Source organism: Rhinatrema bivittatum, chromosome 2 (assembly GCF_901001135.1).
Source record: "Rhinatrema bivittatum chromosome 2, aRhiBiv1.1, whole genome shotgun sequence".
NCBI lineage: Eukaryota > Metazoa > Chordata > Amphibia > Gymnophiona > Rhinatrematidae > Rhinatrema > Rhinatrema bivittatum.
Window position 1 is genome coordinate 720,590,074 of NC_042616.1, and position 17,712 is coordinate 720,607,785.

Sequence of the window (17,712 nt, forward strand, 5' to 3'; positions counted from 1 at the left end):
ATTATATAGAGTCTAGCATTTCATAAGAAACATAGGGGCTGATGTAATAAGGTTCACTGAAACTGCCGTGGGTTTGTGCACGTTTGTGCGCGCAAAGCCCTATACGGGATGTAATAAGGGTTTTGTGCGCGGGGAAAAAGTGCATACGAACTCGCTCACAGACCCGTGGTTTTTCCTGCGTGAATGCATGCTAACAGCATGCAAAGGAGGCGATTAGCTAGTCATCGTCAATACAGGGAGCCGTGCTAGTGCTAGTACGGGTTTTAATGTGGGCTTTTTACCGCCATGGTCAGGGCACGAGTTAAGTGTCATCACCGACTGGGGGGCCTATGTCTGTGTCCGAGTGTCCTGAAAACCACCTAGCTGAGCGCCTACCTTTGCGTCCGAGTGGCCAGCTTAGCTAGGCGCTTTTCTGGGCATCAGAACATATAGATTCGCAAGCAAGTAAGCGCCTAGCTCAGCGCCTGAGTTGTAACAGTAACTAGGCGCCCAGAAAAGCTAGGTGCTTTACTGGGTCGTGAATGTATGCCATCGGGTGCCCAGAAAGGCACCTAGCTACCATTTCTGCTTGGGCGCTGAGCTAGGCGCTTCCTTGGTCGTGCCCGAGCGGCAATGGTAGCTAGGCGCCTTTCTGGGTGCCTGATAGTGCAGATATACGAACAACTAAGCGCCTAGCTGAGCACCCAAATGGCAAGGTACACTAGGCGACTTTCTGGGTGCCTGATCATGCAGATTTTTCTGCCATGAACAGAGCACGAGCGGCCTGGTAAGCACCTGGCTAAGTGCTTATCTCGGCTTCCGAGTGGCTAGCTTTTCATGGCATCAGAGGTAGGCACTTCCCTGGGCAGACAGATACTCGGCCAGAAGAGCGGCAAGATTGTTGTGAATTAGCACCCATGAAAATATTTGCCATTTTCTGCAGAACAGTTAATTGAAATATTAAAAATACTTTCCAGGGTCATACTTTCACTTAATAGGGAGACCCGTTCACTTGCTTTTATGCACGGATGCGGCTGCTTATTACATAGGCCCTGTACCGTGCTTAGGTACGCGCATTTTTCCTTACATGCGCGGATTTCTGCACGCAAGTCATTTGCATAATGTATTTTTTTTACATCCCGCGACAGCTTCAGCCGCGAGCGGTGATTAAAACCCCGCACATAACGAGCGCCTGTTTTGCCTCGGGTCTTAATACATCGGCCCCATAGTCCAAATATGTTTCACAGTATTGGATCTTTTGAGAGATATGCATCTGCTTTTGGTATGGATATGAAGACAGGTGAAGAAGCAATTATCTCTATCATTCAGAAGACTGAAGACTGAAATATTCAGTTTAAAAAACATGTAAGACCAGGATGTTTTTGAACCAAAAGTTATGACTACTTACATTTTGTGTTGTGATTAAAAATGTGCAATAAGGAAATCTTTCTGGTTTATATATGTAGCCCTCTCCCTTTCACAGTGCTCACTAGAAAAGGGGAGTGGGATTTGGGAGTGTTCTTTCCAGATGGAGGGAATGAAGATATGTTTCCAGTCCTTACTGGGGTACAGCTAAGAAGAAGTAGACACTTGGACACAAAACTGCAAACGCCACACTATTGTGATGATTGCATGTACAGTACATTTAGCTAGGAATGAGTTGGTGCAGTCGATTCGTGGGGCTTCAAAACATCAGCACTGCCCTAACACTTTACTTCTTATAGAAAATCGTATTAATGATATCTTCTTTGTTAAACTGCTTTAACTTTTATCAGCTTTAGGTTCTTACATTGACTCTTTGTGACACTCTTCCCCCCCACCCCTTCAGCAGATTAAATCTTCCACCACGCCATCTACCAGACCCCAGTACCAAGCTACAAATGTGTCAGTTGTACTAATCTGTGTGTGGAAAAAGTTTGAAGATAACCTCCACTAGAAAATGAGATGAGAATTAGTGTTTAGACTTTAAATAGTTGTTATGAATAAATGCTGAACTGGCAGTGCTTCAAATTGCTGACCCTTTGCTAGTTTGCTATTATGTGACTTGTGCTACAGTTTTTAAATGACGGTAATTCTGTTTTGCACTCTAGGATTTGTGTGTAATACGTGGAGAGTTTTCTTTCCTGTTATACATTTTTCAGTACATGCTTGAAAGCACCAATAAATATATTTGATAATTATATTTACAAACTTCAGTAAATACTGAATTTGTTGCTTCTTACTTATGTCCAAAAACTTGGATGAAAAGGTTCTAAAACTAAAATGTTCATATAGGCTAGATCAGTGGTTCTCAACAGGTGTGTCGAAGGGCCAGCAGATGGCTGCCTCCTTATCAGCCCGGGTGTGGGAGTTGGTTGACTTCTCTTAAATTGGGCCTGATGGGAGGCTACACTCACTTCCTTCTCTTCTTTCTGGCCCAGAGGGAGGCTGTTTCCTCCTTCACCCAGATCACAGCCAAACATTGCCAGCTCCTGCTGTTCTGGGCCTGATGGGATGCAAACTTTATCTTCCCCTACTGAGCCTGGAAGTGATGCTGCTGATGATCTCTTCACCTTGTGGAGGGTGGGGGAAAGGAGGTTGGAGATCCTGGGAAGATAAAGGTGGAATGGAGAGGAAGTGTGGGGGCTACTGAGCAAGAAGGGATGGTAAACAGGGTCGGGAGAGCTGGGCAGGCAGGGAGAAGGGATGAAGGGAGTAGGGAGAGTCAAGCAGGGGAGAGAGGGAGTATAGGGAGGGGTCAGGAATGCTGAGCAGGGTTATGAGTGTGAGTGAATGATTGAAAGGGAGTAAATGGGAAAAGTGAGGAATGAGGGAGGCATGGAAGGGGAGTGATGGGGTGCAAGAACCATAATATCTCAGTTTTGGGAATGCACATTTCTTCTATCTTTGTACTTTGCTTAGTGCTTACCGAAATATGTATTTCGGTTTCTAGCTCTCCAGTTTTACAGTGCACGCAGAGTAGCTTTTTGAGGTTTCCATTCCAGATTTTGACTCAACATTTGTAATTAGTGGTCTTTTATTCTCTATTTGGGAAAGGTTGGATCTGTAAGTGTGACTGAGGTGAGGTATTTTACTAGTAGGTAGAGATTTGTATCAATCTTGTTTGTTGCATTTTCTCATTCTCAATAGGACATGCATTGGTGCTGCTCTGCTACCTTGCACCTGGTAGTAAGGTAGTTTGTGTTTCTGTTACTGAGATAGCACCAGGAGCAGAATATCTTTTTTATTTACTGAGTTGTATTTGAAATATCCTAGTTCTGCTCTGCATCCATTGTTTGGGGATGGGGGGGGGGGGGGGAGGCGGGTTCCTGTAGAGGCAGAGTATATGTTTACATTTAGCCCCATGATGGTCAAGTGTTCAATGTGTCACACCTGTTAAGTATTATCTGCCAGGCGTGTCCCAATAGAAAAAAGGTTGAGAACCACTGGGCTAGATGAGAGTGAAAACTGAAACTTGCAATAGAGTGAGGAGAATACAGCGCTGCATATGTCGAGTATCACTAGAGAACTGATAAGTAGTAGTAGAAGATCTGGCTGTAATGGCTCCATTGCTGTGCAGTTCCAGCCATCACAGTAGGTGTATTTTTTTTTACTTTAATCATTTTTTTCCCTAATGTTGCACTAATATTTCCTCTTCTATTTTTCTTAAAAGAAACCAATTTGAATTTTTACACCTTCTTCTGGTGAGAGGCATAAATGTTCAGCTGTCTCATTTTTAAAACATGTAACATCTTGCTGTCTTTTTACTGCTCTGTTTTTATTGTTTTGTTATCTTTTACTTTATTATTGCTGAAAGTAATGCAAAAATTTAAATAAAATGTATGCAACATCTGTTCATTTTTAAGGTCTGGGGAAGAAGGGCATTACCCAGATCTTACAGAATTTTGTGAAAATCGAATTGCAAGTTTAGCTCCAAAAAGTAGAGCTCTCCGAAAAGAGAAACCTGCAGCCACTGCTGCCAATTTCACATTTGAGGAATGGAAGCAAATTGATGATGATTTAAAGGTGAGATCTTTGGGGTTTTTTTATGTATGCACTTTACCAACAGTCAAGATATGAAATATGAAAATAGCAAACAGCTCTTTATATTTTTTATATTCTCATAGAGAGGATGGAAGTCCCCTATGAGGAAAGACTAAAGAGGTTAGGACTTTTCAGCTTGGAGAAGAGATGACTGAGGGGGGATATGATAGAGGTGTTTAAAATCATGAGAGGTCTAGAACGGGTAGATGTGAATTGGTTATTTACTCTTTCGGATAGTAGAAAGACTAGGGGGCACTCCATGAAGTTAGCATGGGGCACATTTAAAACTAATCGGAGAAAGTTCTTTTTTACTCAACGCACAATTAAACTCTGGAATTTGTTGCCAGAGGATGTGGTTAGTATAGCTGTGTTTAAAAAAGGATTGGATAAGTTCTTGGACGAGAAGTTTATTACCTGCTATTAATTAAGTTGACTTAGATAATAACCACCGCTATTACTAGCAACGGTAACATGGAATAGACTTAGTTTTTGGGTACTTGCCAGGTTCTTATGGCCTGGATTGGCCACTGTTGGAAACAGGATGCTGGGCTTGATGGACCCTTGGTCTGACCCAGTATGGCATTTTCTTACGTTTAGGGATTCTTGAATTTTGTACCATGACTAGTCCATTATGAAAGAGGAACTTTTTTTTGTAAGGTAAAACCATTTGGTAATTAGTAATAGTCTGATCTAAAAAGAACTGCAAAATTATTCTAAATCATTGTATTATATTTTCACATTGATAGTCATAAAAATGAAATTAATAGTAGCCAGAGATGCATCCCATTTTGGACAGTGTGCTGCACCTGATGGGATCATTCTGATGACAATGTCCCGGGCAGTATCAGCATTAGTACTAGTTGCACTAATATCAGTTTCTAGTACATCATGGTAGGATCTGAATAGATGCCCAGGGAGTACACTGTTTCTCTTGATGTTCTTTTTATATCTTATTGTTGATGGTTTTTTATGTAAACCACTTTGATATATGATGAATGGTATTATATCAAATGTTATTAAACTTCTTGAGGCTTGCAAGTCTGTCTAGTTTGGTCATTTTCTCTATCTACTGATTTTATCCTTGCTTTCCCAATGGTAAGACCAATGCTTGTCCCAGGCCTTTTCAGCTCTACTAGTGCTTTCATACCTACTACCTCCTCTGGGTTCCATATATTAGTCATGAACCTACTCCACTGCTTTCAGTGAATAACTTACCAAACTGAAGAAGAGTTCATGCTTTTGTTTGCTAGAACTGGGTGACAGAAATAAAAGTGAAAGAAAATAACATGAGCTCTGAAAATGCGCCTGTTTTTCAAGAGAAGGAAGAAAATTTGCCACCAGTTCGCCATTCAAAAAGCAATGTTCGTGCTACCCAGGTACATATGTATATTTAATTAAATCTGTTACATTTGCCCCATCTTATGCTACTATGATATTATGTCCCTTTATTGAACCCACAATCTGTTGTAACATTTATGATCAGTGGGTATTCTTACCATGAAATGTTGGAATAATAGCAAATTGATAACACAAATTCTATTTTCTCGCTTCTTTTGAAACAATCATTCTCCTAGGACAAGCAGGATGGTAGTCCTCACATATGGGTGACACTGTGTGCACATCCACGCAGGGTCCCTCTTCAGTCTCTTTTTTTTCCGCGAAGTATTTGCCTTGCGGTAGTGGAGCTCTGCTCTTCATCTTTTTCAAAGTTTTTTCGCCGATCGATTTTCGGCTGTTTTTTCTGCATCAGGTCCCTCTTCATCGGTCTGTTCCTTCCCGAAATGCGACAGGTGTAAATTCTCCCTTGTTGCAGGTGATTCCATGGGTGTCTCTGTCTAGTGACTGCCGGCCATCGACCGCTCGCCGGCTGTTTTTTTATGGCATTGTCCAGTTTTCGATGATGCCTCCAGTGCCCATGGACCATGTCCATCACGGATCCGCATGAGGTTTGTATCCTCTGCTTGAAGGTGTCGCACGATGTCCGGGGGTGCGTTTTTTTCGATCAGATGACTCCCAAAGACCGTTGCGCCTGGTTGGATAAGATGGAGAAGTTTTTTGGTTTCAAAAAATCTGACCCATCTGCTCCGGCATCGGGGGCATCGACACCGAGAGGCTGTGGGGAGTCGTTAGATATGCCATCCTCTTCCACTCTTCCATTGGGACCCTCTCGAGAAAGAGAGGTTGGAGATAGGCCATGTCCGGTGTCATCTCATTCCAAAACATCGGGATCTTCACCTTTCTCAGCACCGGGGAAGGACCTGGCTGAGCATCGAGGGACGTCCTGCAAGCATCATCACTGGTCGCAGTCTCTACATGGCACTGGGACAGGTGCAGCATGGGCGGGTGCCATGTCAGCACCAAAGCAACCCCGTGGAGAGGGGGCCTCGGCCTCTATCAGACCCGGGAGTCCCAGGCGTTCCCCACTGATGTCAGTGCCGGACACTGAGCCTCCTCAGAGCCCTCCTCAGAGCCCTGAGGAGGCTCTGGTGACACCTCCTCCTCCTCCTCCTCCTCTTCAATCCATCCTTTCTTCTACGGATTTTCAAGAGGAGTTGGATCGCAGGGTTCAGCTAGTGGTGCTTCGAGCCCTGCGGGGTATCGAGCCACCATCGGCTCTGGTCCCCCATGCCAGTGCTGGAGCCTGCGCCGTCTCTCTTGGCCCCCCTGCTTAAGAGTCTCGACATCCTTTTCGGAGTACTACTAACACAACCAGTTGCCACCAGTGCCCTCCTCCGGAGCGATTCCCATTCTCGGGTCCTCCGAGGAAGAAGAGTCGATGCGGATGACGGCACCCCCGGGGCTACTAGTTCTGCAGCTGCGATTCCCCAATCCTGACCCTGGGCCAATAGGGATCATGGTGCCATCGGTACCCTCGATGCTCTTGGGGCCATCGGTGCCTAAACAAAGAGGCTTGGGCAGGGACCCTCCACGTTGGTCCCCAGGGAACCTTAGCGAGGAAGAGAGCCCCTATGATCCCTGGGAAGATGATACCTCGGAGTCCTCCTCAGTCGACCTTCTCTCAGAGCTGTCTCCGCCGAACAAGAGGTGTAGGTCCCCTCCAGAAGACCTGTCCTTTGCAGGCTTTGTCCGAGTGATGGTGGAGGCCATCCCATTCCAATTCCTCACTGAGGAGGATGCCTGGCACAAAATGCTGGAGGTCCTCCAGTTTTAGATGCCCCAAAGGAAATAGTGACTGTCCCAGTCCGTGACATTTTCAAGGAGCTACTCCTCAGGATCAGGGAACACCCCGTGACCATTCCTTTGCTCAACCGGAAGGCAAATGCAATTTACTTAGTAAAACAAGCGTTGGGGTGTGAGAGGCGCCATCTCCTGCATCAGTCTGTTGTGATGGAGTCCGCCTTCAAGAAAGCCAAGCGCTCCCGAATCTACACCTCTGCTTCTACAGGTCGAGAGCATAGAGCATTGGATGCCCTGGGTAGGAAGGTCTACCAGGGCGCTATGCTCATCACCCGTATTGCTTCCTACCAGCTGTATATGACCCCGTACAACTGGAACTTGTGGAAGCAAGTCCAGCTGCCTCAACAGCAGCAGGATACCTTCTTGGCGGTTGTACACGCTGGATAAACACGAGGTGAGATCCACCTACATTGTATTTGAGACGGTGGCCAGGGTGGCTGAAGGGCATTGGTGCCCGCAGGATGGCCTGGCTTCATGCCTTGGACCTTCACCCGGAGGTCCAAGAGAAGCTGGCAGATTTGCCCTGCATGGGGGAAAATCTCTTCAGAGATAAGGTCAGGGACGCAGTGGCCCAGTTGAAGGACCACCATGAGACCCTTCAGCACCTTTCAGCCAGTACTCATGACAGGGCTCTAGAAAATCCTTCTATTGCCAGAGGAAATATTACCCTCCCGCCTCGAGAGCGCGCACGCCACGCATGGCCTCCCAGGGTCACCCCAGGCAACAGCATGCCCCCAGGATTCAACCAGCTCCTCAGCAAGAACCCCGCTACGGAGTTTTGACTGGGAGCAGGGGAGTATGAGCCAGACTGCCGTACCCTTGGAGCCCTGCCCTCCAGTTGGGGCAGGCTGCATCTTTTTGCGGACCACTGGCCCCACATTACCTTGGACTGGTGGGTTCTCTCCATTGTTCGCTAAGGATATTGGCTAAACTTCAGGGATGTCCCAGCAGACTCTCCCCCATGTCTGTTGTGGGCCTCGTCCGCTCATCAGGAAATACTGTTGTCAGAGCTCTCCACCCTTCTAATGGCCGGAGCGGTCAAACCTGTCCCTCTGCACCAGCGGAGACAGGAGTTCTACTCTCTGTATTTCCTGATACCAAAGAGAACTCTGCCTATTCTCGACTAAGAGCCTTGAACAAGTTTCTTCAAAGAGAAAAGTTCAAGATGGTCTCTTTGGGCACCCTGATCCCCCTTCTGCAAAGAGGAGACTGGCGGTGCTCCTTTGACTTAAAGGATGCCTACACCCACATCGAGATCTTCCCTGGTCACAGGAAATATCTCAGATTCGTTGTGGGTAGGGAGCACTTTCAGTACAGAGTGTTGCTGTTCGGCCGTCAGGGCTTGCACGTGTTCCCTTACCTGGACAACAGGCTGGTCAAGAGCGACGCTCAGCAGGGTGCACTCCGCACTCTCAATCTGACCATCGGGGTGCTGCAGTCTCTGGGGTTTGTAATCAATTACCCCAAGTCCCATCTCAGCCCATCGACACACCTGGGCTTCATCGTGGCCAGACTGGACACAGCTCAAGCCAGGGCATTTCTGCCTCATGATCAAGTACTTGCCCTGTCGTCCCTTGTGGGTTTCATCTCGCCTGTTGCTTCATCTTCTGGGTCACATAACAGCATCTGTCCCTGTTACCCCCTTGGCCCGACTGTGCATGCACAGAGCACAGTGCACACTGCAGTCTCAGTGGGTGCAGGCAACCAGGACCTCAGTGCACATGTCTGCATTATGCAGCCTCTCCAGGTTTCCCTGACTTGGTGGGAGGTGTTGCGTTCGTGCCTGTTCTCGCCCTCGCTCCACCCTCTCTACCTTAGAGGCGACTCCCTTCGGGTCTGACGGACAGATGCTGCTGCGGCTTCTCCTCGCCGTACTTCCTGGAATCCCCGGGCTGGCCTGATGCTGCGGATCCGCTATGTTCTTGATGAAGTAAGGGTGCGCGTGCGCACGTGCTCCAGGGTTTGAACCGGCAAGGGCGCGAACCTTGGGGGCGTCCCCCCGTATTGACGTCATCCGCTTCCAGCTTAAAAGGTCTTTGCTTGCAACTACGAATCGAGTTAGCAAGGGGTTTGATTGCGAGGATCATTCCAGCCCACTTCATCCTCCGCTGCTCTGCCTCCACCACCTTACCTAGAGGTACCCTCTCTTCGGGGGCCCCGCTCTCTCTTCTTGATTTCAGATTGCTAAGACTGGATCCGGTACTCGCTCCACGAGGGCCTACGTCCTTGAATGCTCAGAAGACTCCTTACTACCTGGAAACGATCGCAGACGTGAACACAGTGAGTTCTATTACAGATAGGAACCGGTTCTCGCTCCACGAGGGCCTATGTTCCTAATCTCCGAAGACTCCCTTCTGTCTAAGATGTTATCGCAGGTGTGGAGATTGTGAGTCATTATTATAGATTACAGATAGGAACCGGTACTTGCTCCACGAGGGCCCATGTTCCTAAATCCTTTCTCAACTCTCTTCTATTTCAGAAGCTATTATCTACCTATATCTGGTGCATTACTATTATACTAGTATACTTATTTTAGATTATTATATTACTTATTATAGATTACAGATAGGAGCCGGCACTCGCTCCATGAGGGCCAATGTTCCTAAAACCCTCCAAGACTCTCTTCTATTCCATAAGCCATCTCATACACAGATATTGTGAGTTCTCATTTCAGACTGCATATAGAAACCAGCAATCGCCTACGGCTCCTGTTCCTGAATATACTGAAGACTCTGTTGCATAGAAGCCATTACAGATATCTACAATTGTGAGTGTATCATCTACTACTGGTTATTTATCCAGCATACTCTGTCTACTCACTACCTATAGTCTCTCTCTACAGTTCAGCAACCCAGAGATCGCAATTCCAGTATCAGAGGGACTTTAGCCCTGCCGGGCATATCAGCTCACTACTGCCACCTCTGGTGGTTCTACTTCCTGTCTAATAAAGAACTATCTGTGTTTGTCTCCATACTCCAGCCTAGCCGGTGGTCCCTCTCAGGATATCCTCCTGGGGGCGCTGTCATCTGCCATCGGCCCAGGGATTCACCAATTCACCTCAAGTGTCATTCCTTACACTACTAGAGCGGTATTGTACGAATGCCACTCTGTGGGAAGCCAATCCACCACAGATCATTAACTCCGCCAAGGAGTATTACAATTGTTAGCTCTTCCCCTTGGCAGGGTGACCTATAACAGATTGTTAACTCCTTGGCAGACTCATAACAGATTGCCACTCCTAGCAGCAAGGATTGATAACAGATTGTTAACTCCTCCCTCTCCAGGACGAGATCCATAACAGATTGTTAACTCCTCCCTCTCCAGGAGGAGATCCATAACAGACTGCTAACTCCTCCCCCTACAGGAGGAGCTCGATAACAGATTGCTAACTCCGAGCAGCAGATTTATGACAGGAGGATCTGTCCAATCTGGAGTAGTGGGTTCCGTTTCAAGTCCCCCCAGCCTAGGTCGTCCTGACCACCGAAACCTCCCCGCTGGGTTGGGGGGCGCATGTAGACAGCCTCCTCACGCAAGGTCGTTGGTCAGCTCAGGAGTCTCAATGCCAAATTAACTTCTTGGAGCTTCGGGCGATCCGCTATGTTCTTTGGGTATTTTGGGATCGCTTGTCCCACGAGGTGGTCCTGATCCAGACAGGCGGTCCTGATCCAGACAATCAGGTGTCGATGTGGTACATAAACAGGGGGCACTGGCTCATTCCTCCTCTGTCAAGAGGCGGTGCAGATATGGGCCTGGCTCTGTCCCAAGGCATGCTCCTGCGAGCAATATACCTAGCAGGGACAGAGAATGTGATTGCGAACCGTCTGAGTGGGGCGTTCCAACCGCACAAGCAGGAGCAGTGGCGGAACGGATCTTCCGCCTATGAGGAACCGTGGACGCAGACCTCTTTGCCTCCCCTTGCAACAGCAAAATGAGCTGCTTCTACTCCCTGTTCAGGGCAGATGGACTGCCAGCCTCTGATGCCTTTGCTGGCCATTGTAGCAAGGGGCTTCTATATGTGTATCCTCTGCTTCCACTGGTAATGAAGACGCTCTTGAAGCTCCAGCAGGACAAGGGAATCATGATCCTGGTAGCCCTTTATTGGCCAAGGCAGGTCAGGTTCCTGCTTCTGCGGGACATGTCATTCCCTATCAGGCTGGGGGCCTCCCCCAATCTGATTACACAGGATCGGGGCAGGCTGTGCCATCCAAACCTCAGGTCATTAGCTTTGACGGCCTGGATGTTGAGAGGCTAGTCCTGAGGTCCCTTGAGCTCGCTGATGACTTGTCTCAGGTACTGTTAGCTTCCAGGAAGTCTTCCACCAGAAAGTTTTACAGTCTGAAGTGAAAGAGGTTTTCCGTCTTGTGCGCGGGTCATGGCTTAGATCCATTCACCTGTCCTACTCCGAGGTTGCTGGACTATTTGTGGCACCTCTCAGAGGCTAGGTTGAAAACCAATTCAGTCAGAGTACACCTGAGTGCCATCAGCGCTTACCATCAGGGTGTTGGTGGTACATCCATCTCTGTGCAGCCCATAGTAGGGCGGGTTATGCGGGATCTGCTTCAGTTGAAGCCTTTCCTCTGGCCTCCCATTGTGACCTGGGTCCTGAACATGGTATTGGCGCAGCTCATGCATAATCCTTTCAAGCTTCTGTGCTCCTGCGATCTGAAGTTCCTGACCTAGAAGGTTCTCTTCCTGGTGGCAGTCACTTCGGCGCACAGGATTAGTGAGCTTCAGGCTTTGGTGACGTATCTGCCCTACATGAAATTCTTCCATGATAGGGTGGTTTTGTGTGTGCATCCTAAGTTCCTGCCTAAGGTGGTGATTGATTTCCATCTTGATCAGTTGATTAATCTGCCCACCTTTTTTCTGAGGCCTCATTCACATCAGGGCGAATGTGCTCTGCACAGTTTGGATTGCAAGAGGGCCTTAGCTTTCTATGTAGAATGCATAGCAGGCCACAGGCAGTCCACAAAACTCTTCATATCTTTTGATAGAAATAGATTGGAAGTTGCGGTGGGCAAGCAAACTCTGTCAAACTGGCTGGCGGATTGTATCTACTTCTGCTATGCACAGGCAGGCCTTCAGCTTGGAGGCCGTGTCAAGGCTCACTCTGTGAGAGCTATGGCAGCGATGGTAGCCCACTTGTGGGCAGTTCCCATTGCCGAAATCTGCAAGGCTGCAATTTGGAGTTCCCTACACACATTCGCTGCCCACTACTGCTTGAACAAGGATGTTCGGCATTACAGTAGATTCGGCCAATCTATCCTTCGCAATCTCTTCCAGCCTTAAACCCCACTCTCCCTACCTAGGACCCACTATTAGGGTTCAGGCTGCCTCCCTTTCTTACCAACAGCACCGTAGTTTCTTGTGCCTGTTGGCACCCAGTCAGATGCTGTTGGTCATTGTATCCAGGAGCAGCCTTTAGCTTGGTACTCACCCACATGTCAGGACTACCATCCTGCTTGTTATGGAGAAAGCAGAGTTGCTTTCGTGTAACAGGTGTTCTCCTTGGACAGCAGAATTTTAGTCCTCAGGAAAGCCGCTAGCCACCCCACGGAGTTGGGTTCTCCTGGGTTTTGTTTTATTTTTCGTTTATGAATTCTATGTTCCGTGCCGGGCTCCATCTGATGATGTTACCCACATGTAAGGACTAACATCCTGCAGTCCTAGGAGAACACCTGTTACAGGTAAGCATCTCTGTTTTCCTGAAAGATGGTTATGAATCAAAATGTTGGATCCTTGCTGGGCTGTTGCACCTCTTTTCTAATTGTAACTTGTTAAATTAATACCTACTGCACTTGTATGACTTTGGCACTATAAATATAACATAATATAACAGTGTTGGGTTTGAGGCTTAGTGTGGATTCTTAGTCGCAGTGGCGATGACTCCTCCCACGGGGAGGGGCCTCGTGGGGAACCACAGCGATAGGCTAGACTCAGAGAGCAGACACTGGAGATGAAAAGCTTTATTGTACTGCTGTAGATAGATGGTAATTGTGCAGGAAGAGATGGCACTGAAGTCCAGCAAAGTACCAATGCGCTCAGACAGTCTCAGATATAGAAGTCTCACCCAGATGTACAAGGTTAGTAGTGTTCCGCAGAGTTGGATAAGCCGAACCTGGTGGGTGGAAATAGAGAGCTGGATCATAGAGGTACTCACTGAAGAGTAGTGCAGGAATCCTCCTGGTAGATGATGAAGGTGGGACCCGAGGTCCGTGGTGCAGGATACTCTGAGCTGGTTAGGCCCTCGAGGAGCGAGTACCTGGAAGCGCAGATAATCCTGAAAAGAGAAGAGACACCCCCGAGGAGCGGTTGTCTAATTTAATAGTAGAAACCCCAAAGGGTAGTTGGAAGAGAGAGGCCCCCGAGGAGTGGGTGCCCAGAGCTTCTTCAGGAGCGAGATACCCCGGAGGGTAGCGAGGAGTCTGAGCGTGCAGCTTAGAAGCAGTCAGAGTAGCTAAACCGAAGTCCTTGCCAACTCATTCGTTAGGAGCGGAGCGAAGGCTTAAATACCCGGAGGTATTGACGTCATACGGTGGGGATGCCCCTGAGGTTCCCGCCATAACGTGTAGATAAGTGTAGGCAGTGTGCGCGCGCGCCCTAGGAGGCCACGGGAAAGAGCATGGCGGACAGGGACGCCCATGCTGAGTTGGAGACGGTGAGGGTTTCGGCACTCGGCACCGGAGGCAGCCATCTTACCCATGGAGGAGGAGAAGGGCAAAAAAGAGATGAGGCAGAGTGGTCGCAGCCATCTGCAACCAGACACAACAAACAGTTATTACATAGTTGAAAGAAGATCAGAGGTCTTCTGAATTGCTTGACGTTTCAACATGGTATTTGAAAGGAAGGTGAATAAAGCATTGTGCACACTTAGACCAATCTAACTGGATTCAGATAATATAAAACGTTCAGAGAAATTTTTTTTTACAGAATTTGGAAATCTTTCCCCATACTAAATGAAATTTTAAGAAATCTGCATGCTGATTATACTTTATATTTACATTTCAGTGCAAAACATTAGACAATAAAGAAGTTAAAAAGAAAAAGATTCCTCGTGATTATAAAGAATGGGATAAGTATGTTTAATATTTTTATTTCCTTTTTGTTTAATATATTATATTAATACATTTACCTATTGCATAAATGAATATTGTTTGTTCTTTTATTTTAGATTTGATGTGGAAAGAGAATGTTCCAGAATTGATGAAAATGGTGCAGAAAAGATTGCAAAAGCAATTACTAATTCAGGGTTACCAAAGATTGAAAAAAGAATAAACACAGCAGGTAAATATGTATGTTTAACACAATGTCAGAATCTTAATATGCCTAAAAACAAACATTGTTCTTGTTATCATTCTCGGGGGTTTTTTTTTTGTTTGTTTGTTTTAACCTTTATTTATTCATTTTTGATAAAAACGATATATACAAGACACAATGATCCTGAACAGTATGCACAACAAACCCTTCAAGAATGAACCCCTCCCCCCCACCCCATATCTTTAAGCAGTAGATGCAGAGGCTCTCCGTCAAGTAAGTTTAAATGTACTTGTTCCGCGCCCCACCATTCAAGTCCCGGTATGTGTATGTAGTAGCTCTTTGGATGAGGTCTCGTTTGGATGCTGGAAGTGACCACCAAAATCTGTCCCATACAGCATAGCACGTCGGTTGTGTCCCTGCTTTTTGCATAGTAGCCGTCAACAATTCATGTGTCAGCAGTGTTTCCAGACGTGCCCGCCATTGGCCTCCCGTGGGCCTTTGGCTTGCAATCCATTGGATCATGATTGTTTGTACGGCCATCAGCAATGCCTTCTGTAAGAAGAGGTGCTCCGGATCTGATAAGTGCTCAAGGTGATCCTTGAACAAGCGCAGTATACAGATTTGAGGAGTTCTGGGCACCTGTATGTTCAGTATCTGGCCCAGACTGTCCACAACTTCTTCCCAAAATAAAGCCACTTGTTGACATTCCGAGAGACTATGAAAATATGTGCCCCTTGCAGCATGACATTTTATACATATGTCTGAGTCACATAGTTTAGCCGCATACAACCTGTCCTGAGAAATATACATACAGTGTAATATTTTATACCACAGCTCTCGCAATATCACATTCTCCATCACTTTAATGCAATTGTCTAAGATCAAAGCTATATCCTTCTTTGACAGATAAATGTCAGCATGCAGTACCCACTTATTTTGAATATCTAGATAGGCAGTGAGATCAGGTAACTCTTGCAATGCCCTAGAGAAATGAGCACACGAATATACTCTTCCCCCTTGACTTCCAAACGTGAATAGTTCCCTTAGGCTTCACCACTGATTCTCCCTCATGTGTGTCCCAAAGACCGCTTGTATATAGTGCCTTGCCTGTAAGTAAGCATAGAACCCGCTGTTTTGAAGCCCATATTGCTCCTGGAGTTCTTGAAAGCTCCAAAGATTACCCATCCCTGGCATGAAGAACTGAGGGACCCGCTGTAACCCTTTTTCATGCCAGTTCCGGAGTACCACTCCATCTAAACCAGCGGGAAATTGTGGATTGCCCCTCAATGTAATATATGGCGAGTACACTTCCCCAGGCGTAATTTCGTGAGACAGAGATATCGCCAGGCCTTCAGACTTGGCATAACTATCATATGTTGGCTATATCGATTAGGGACTTGTTTTGGTTTTTAACAATCTTGTCTCCCTATTTAGTAAAAATTTTCTGAGTAGGCACAAAGAGTTTGTAAAAGAATAATTGTGTACTTCCGATTATGCTCTAAGTGGGGTGGAGGTTGCTTAACAGAGCTCCTGCCAACTTACTGCTGTTTTGCTCTTATAAAAATACTTTTGGACTGCCACGAATCTGCCACAAGCTAAGTGTACTGCAAAGTGCTGTATACCATCTATGTAGGCTGATCGTGTGGGCAAAATACTGCTACAAGTAAGCCATCGCAATGCGAAGCATCGACTACATATGAGGACACAAGGGCAGAGATACTTGAGCTTGGAGAAAACATGGCCTATATCCAACACTTAATGGTACGATTTTCTGACAAAATCTTAATAATCGCAATTAGCAACCATAGCTGAGTAAGTAGCTCAACTTGTAGAATCTGTGCAGGACTGCACAGTAAGGATGAAGGAGCATGACATGAGGATTACAAACTTCGAGCTTACTCTTACTTCAATATTCACTAAGGCTGAAAAGATGGAAAGGAATTACAATGCTGTTTTGTAGAAAATAGATGATTTGGAGAACTACTTGTGTCAATGTAATATCCGTTTACTTGGAGTGCCCAAAAAGATAGAAGGCAATGATGCAGGGTGATATTTTTCAACATGGCTGCCAGAAGAGTTGAAACGTGAATGTACCAAAAGAGTAGTGAAGATTGACCAGGCACATTGAGCTTTAGTGTCTATTCCTGGACCAGGTGGGCGCACCCAAAAGGTAATTGTTAAACTGCACAATTTCAATAATAAATGAGCAATATTAAATGCTGCATGTGCTGCTCAAGACTTTTCCTTCCAAGGTAATCATGTTATGATTTTCCAGGATTTTACTATCATAGTCCAGTGTAAACGGCAGCATTTGTGAATGTGAAAAAAGAATTGTAGCAGCTTAACATTCATTATGCAATGATGCATCCCATTCAACTTCAGCTTACAATTGATGGAAAAACTTATTTTGGATTCTGTGAAGACCACTGGAAAATGACTGCAGGATGGGAAGGTGCAAACCGTGACTGAGGCCTAAACGCCAATGGCCATCATTTGGCACAGAGCAGCGGTCAGTTGGATTTTCACTAGATTGTGTAATGCCCTCAGAGGATAAATTACATTCTGGTTATGGAAATATTTTGGATTTTGACACAAAGTACTGTGTGCATATTATCTTTTTTTGTTACAAGACCTGTTGGATTGATGGGATTTGAGTGTTGTTTCTAATAACATTTTTTCAAGTTTTCTCCACCCCTGGAGTTTGATTGGGTGGTCCCTGGAGACTTTGTTACTGCACTGAGGTCCAAAGCAATACAAGTTTCCTTAGTGTGCATCATTGGAGTGCCGGTGTTTGTCATAGCTTGGGATTCTTACAATTAGCTTTAGGCCCTATGAAACAGCAAACGGACTTTCTTGCACCCAGTTATATATAATGTACTTGTTTTGGGCTATTTTACTTGAATTATTTTATTTCTTTTTTTTTAGTGTGCTGGGTAGCACCTTGTTTACTTGGGCTTGAGACAGCTGGTGGGTGGGAGATGGTTATGGCATTGGTTGTTTGAAGATCCGCCCTTACAGTTTTGATTTGCTTCCCACCGGAGGGTTGGAAGGTCTCATGTAGCCTTGGAATTTGGTCAGGGGAAGGAATTTAGTTTTTAGGATGGAGGCGGTTTCTGAGGTATAGGGTTTGGGGGGTTTTCTACAGTCAGGCCTGAGTTGGGGTTGAGGCCTGTACAAAATTACTCTTTTTGGCAGGTTACATATACCAGTCCTGTTGCACAAAATGTTATATTAATGTTGCCGCTAAAGGAGTTT

At 46.2% G+C, this 17,712-nt stretch overlaps 1 protein-coding gene across 3 annotated transcripts in view; it reads left to right on the forward strand.

Annotated features, from left to right (window-relative positions):
- SPAG1 (sperm associated antigen 1) overlaps positions 1-17,712 on the forward strand; it is a 283,883-nt gene that overhangs the window by 46,313 nt on the left and 219,858 nt on the right. For all 3 annotated transcript variants that reach the window (XM_029591799.1, XM_029591797.1, XM_029591798.1), the window contains exons 3-6: positions 3,825-3,984; positions 5,253-5,378; positions 14,209-14,276; positions 14,372-14,484. In XM_029591799.1, coding sequence (XP_029447659.1) covers positions 3,825-3,984; positions 5,253-5,378; positions 14,209-14,276; positions 14,372-14,484 — 467 coding nt within the window. The remainder of the gene's footprint in view (positions 1-3,824; positions 3,985-5,252; positions 5,379-14,208; positions 14,277-14,371; positions 14,485-17,712) is intronic.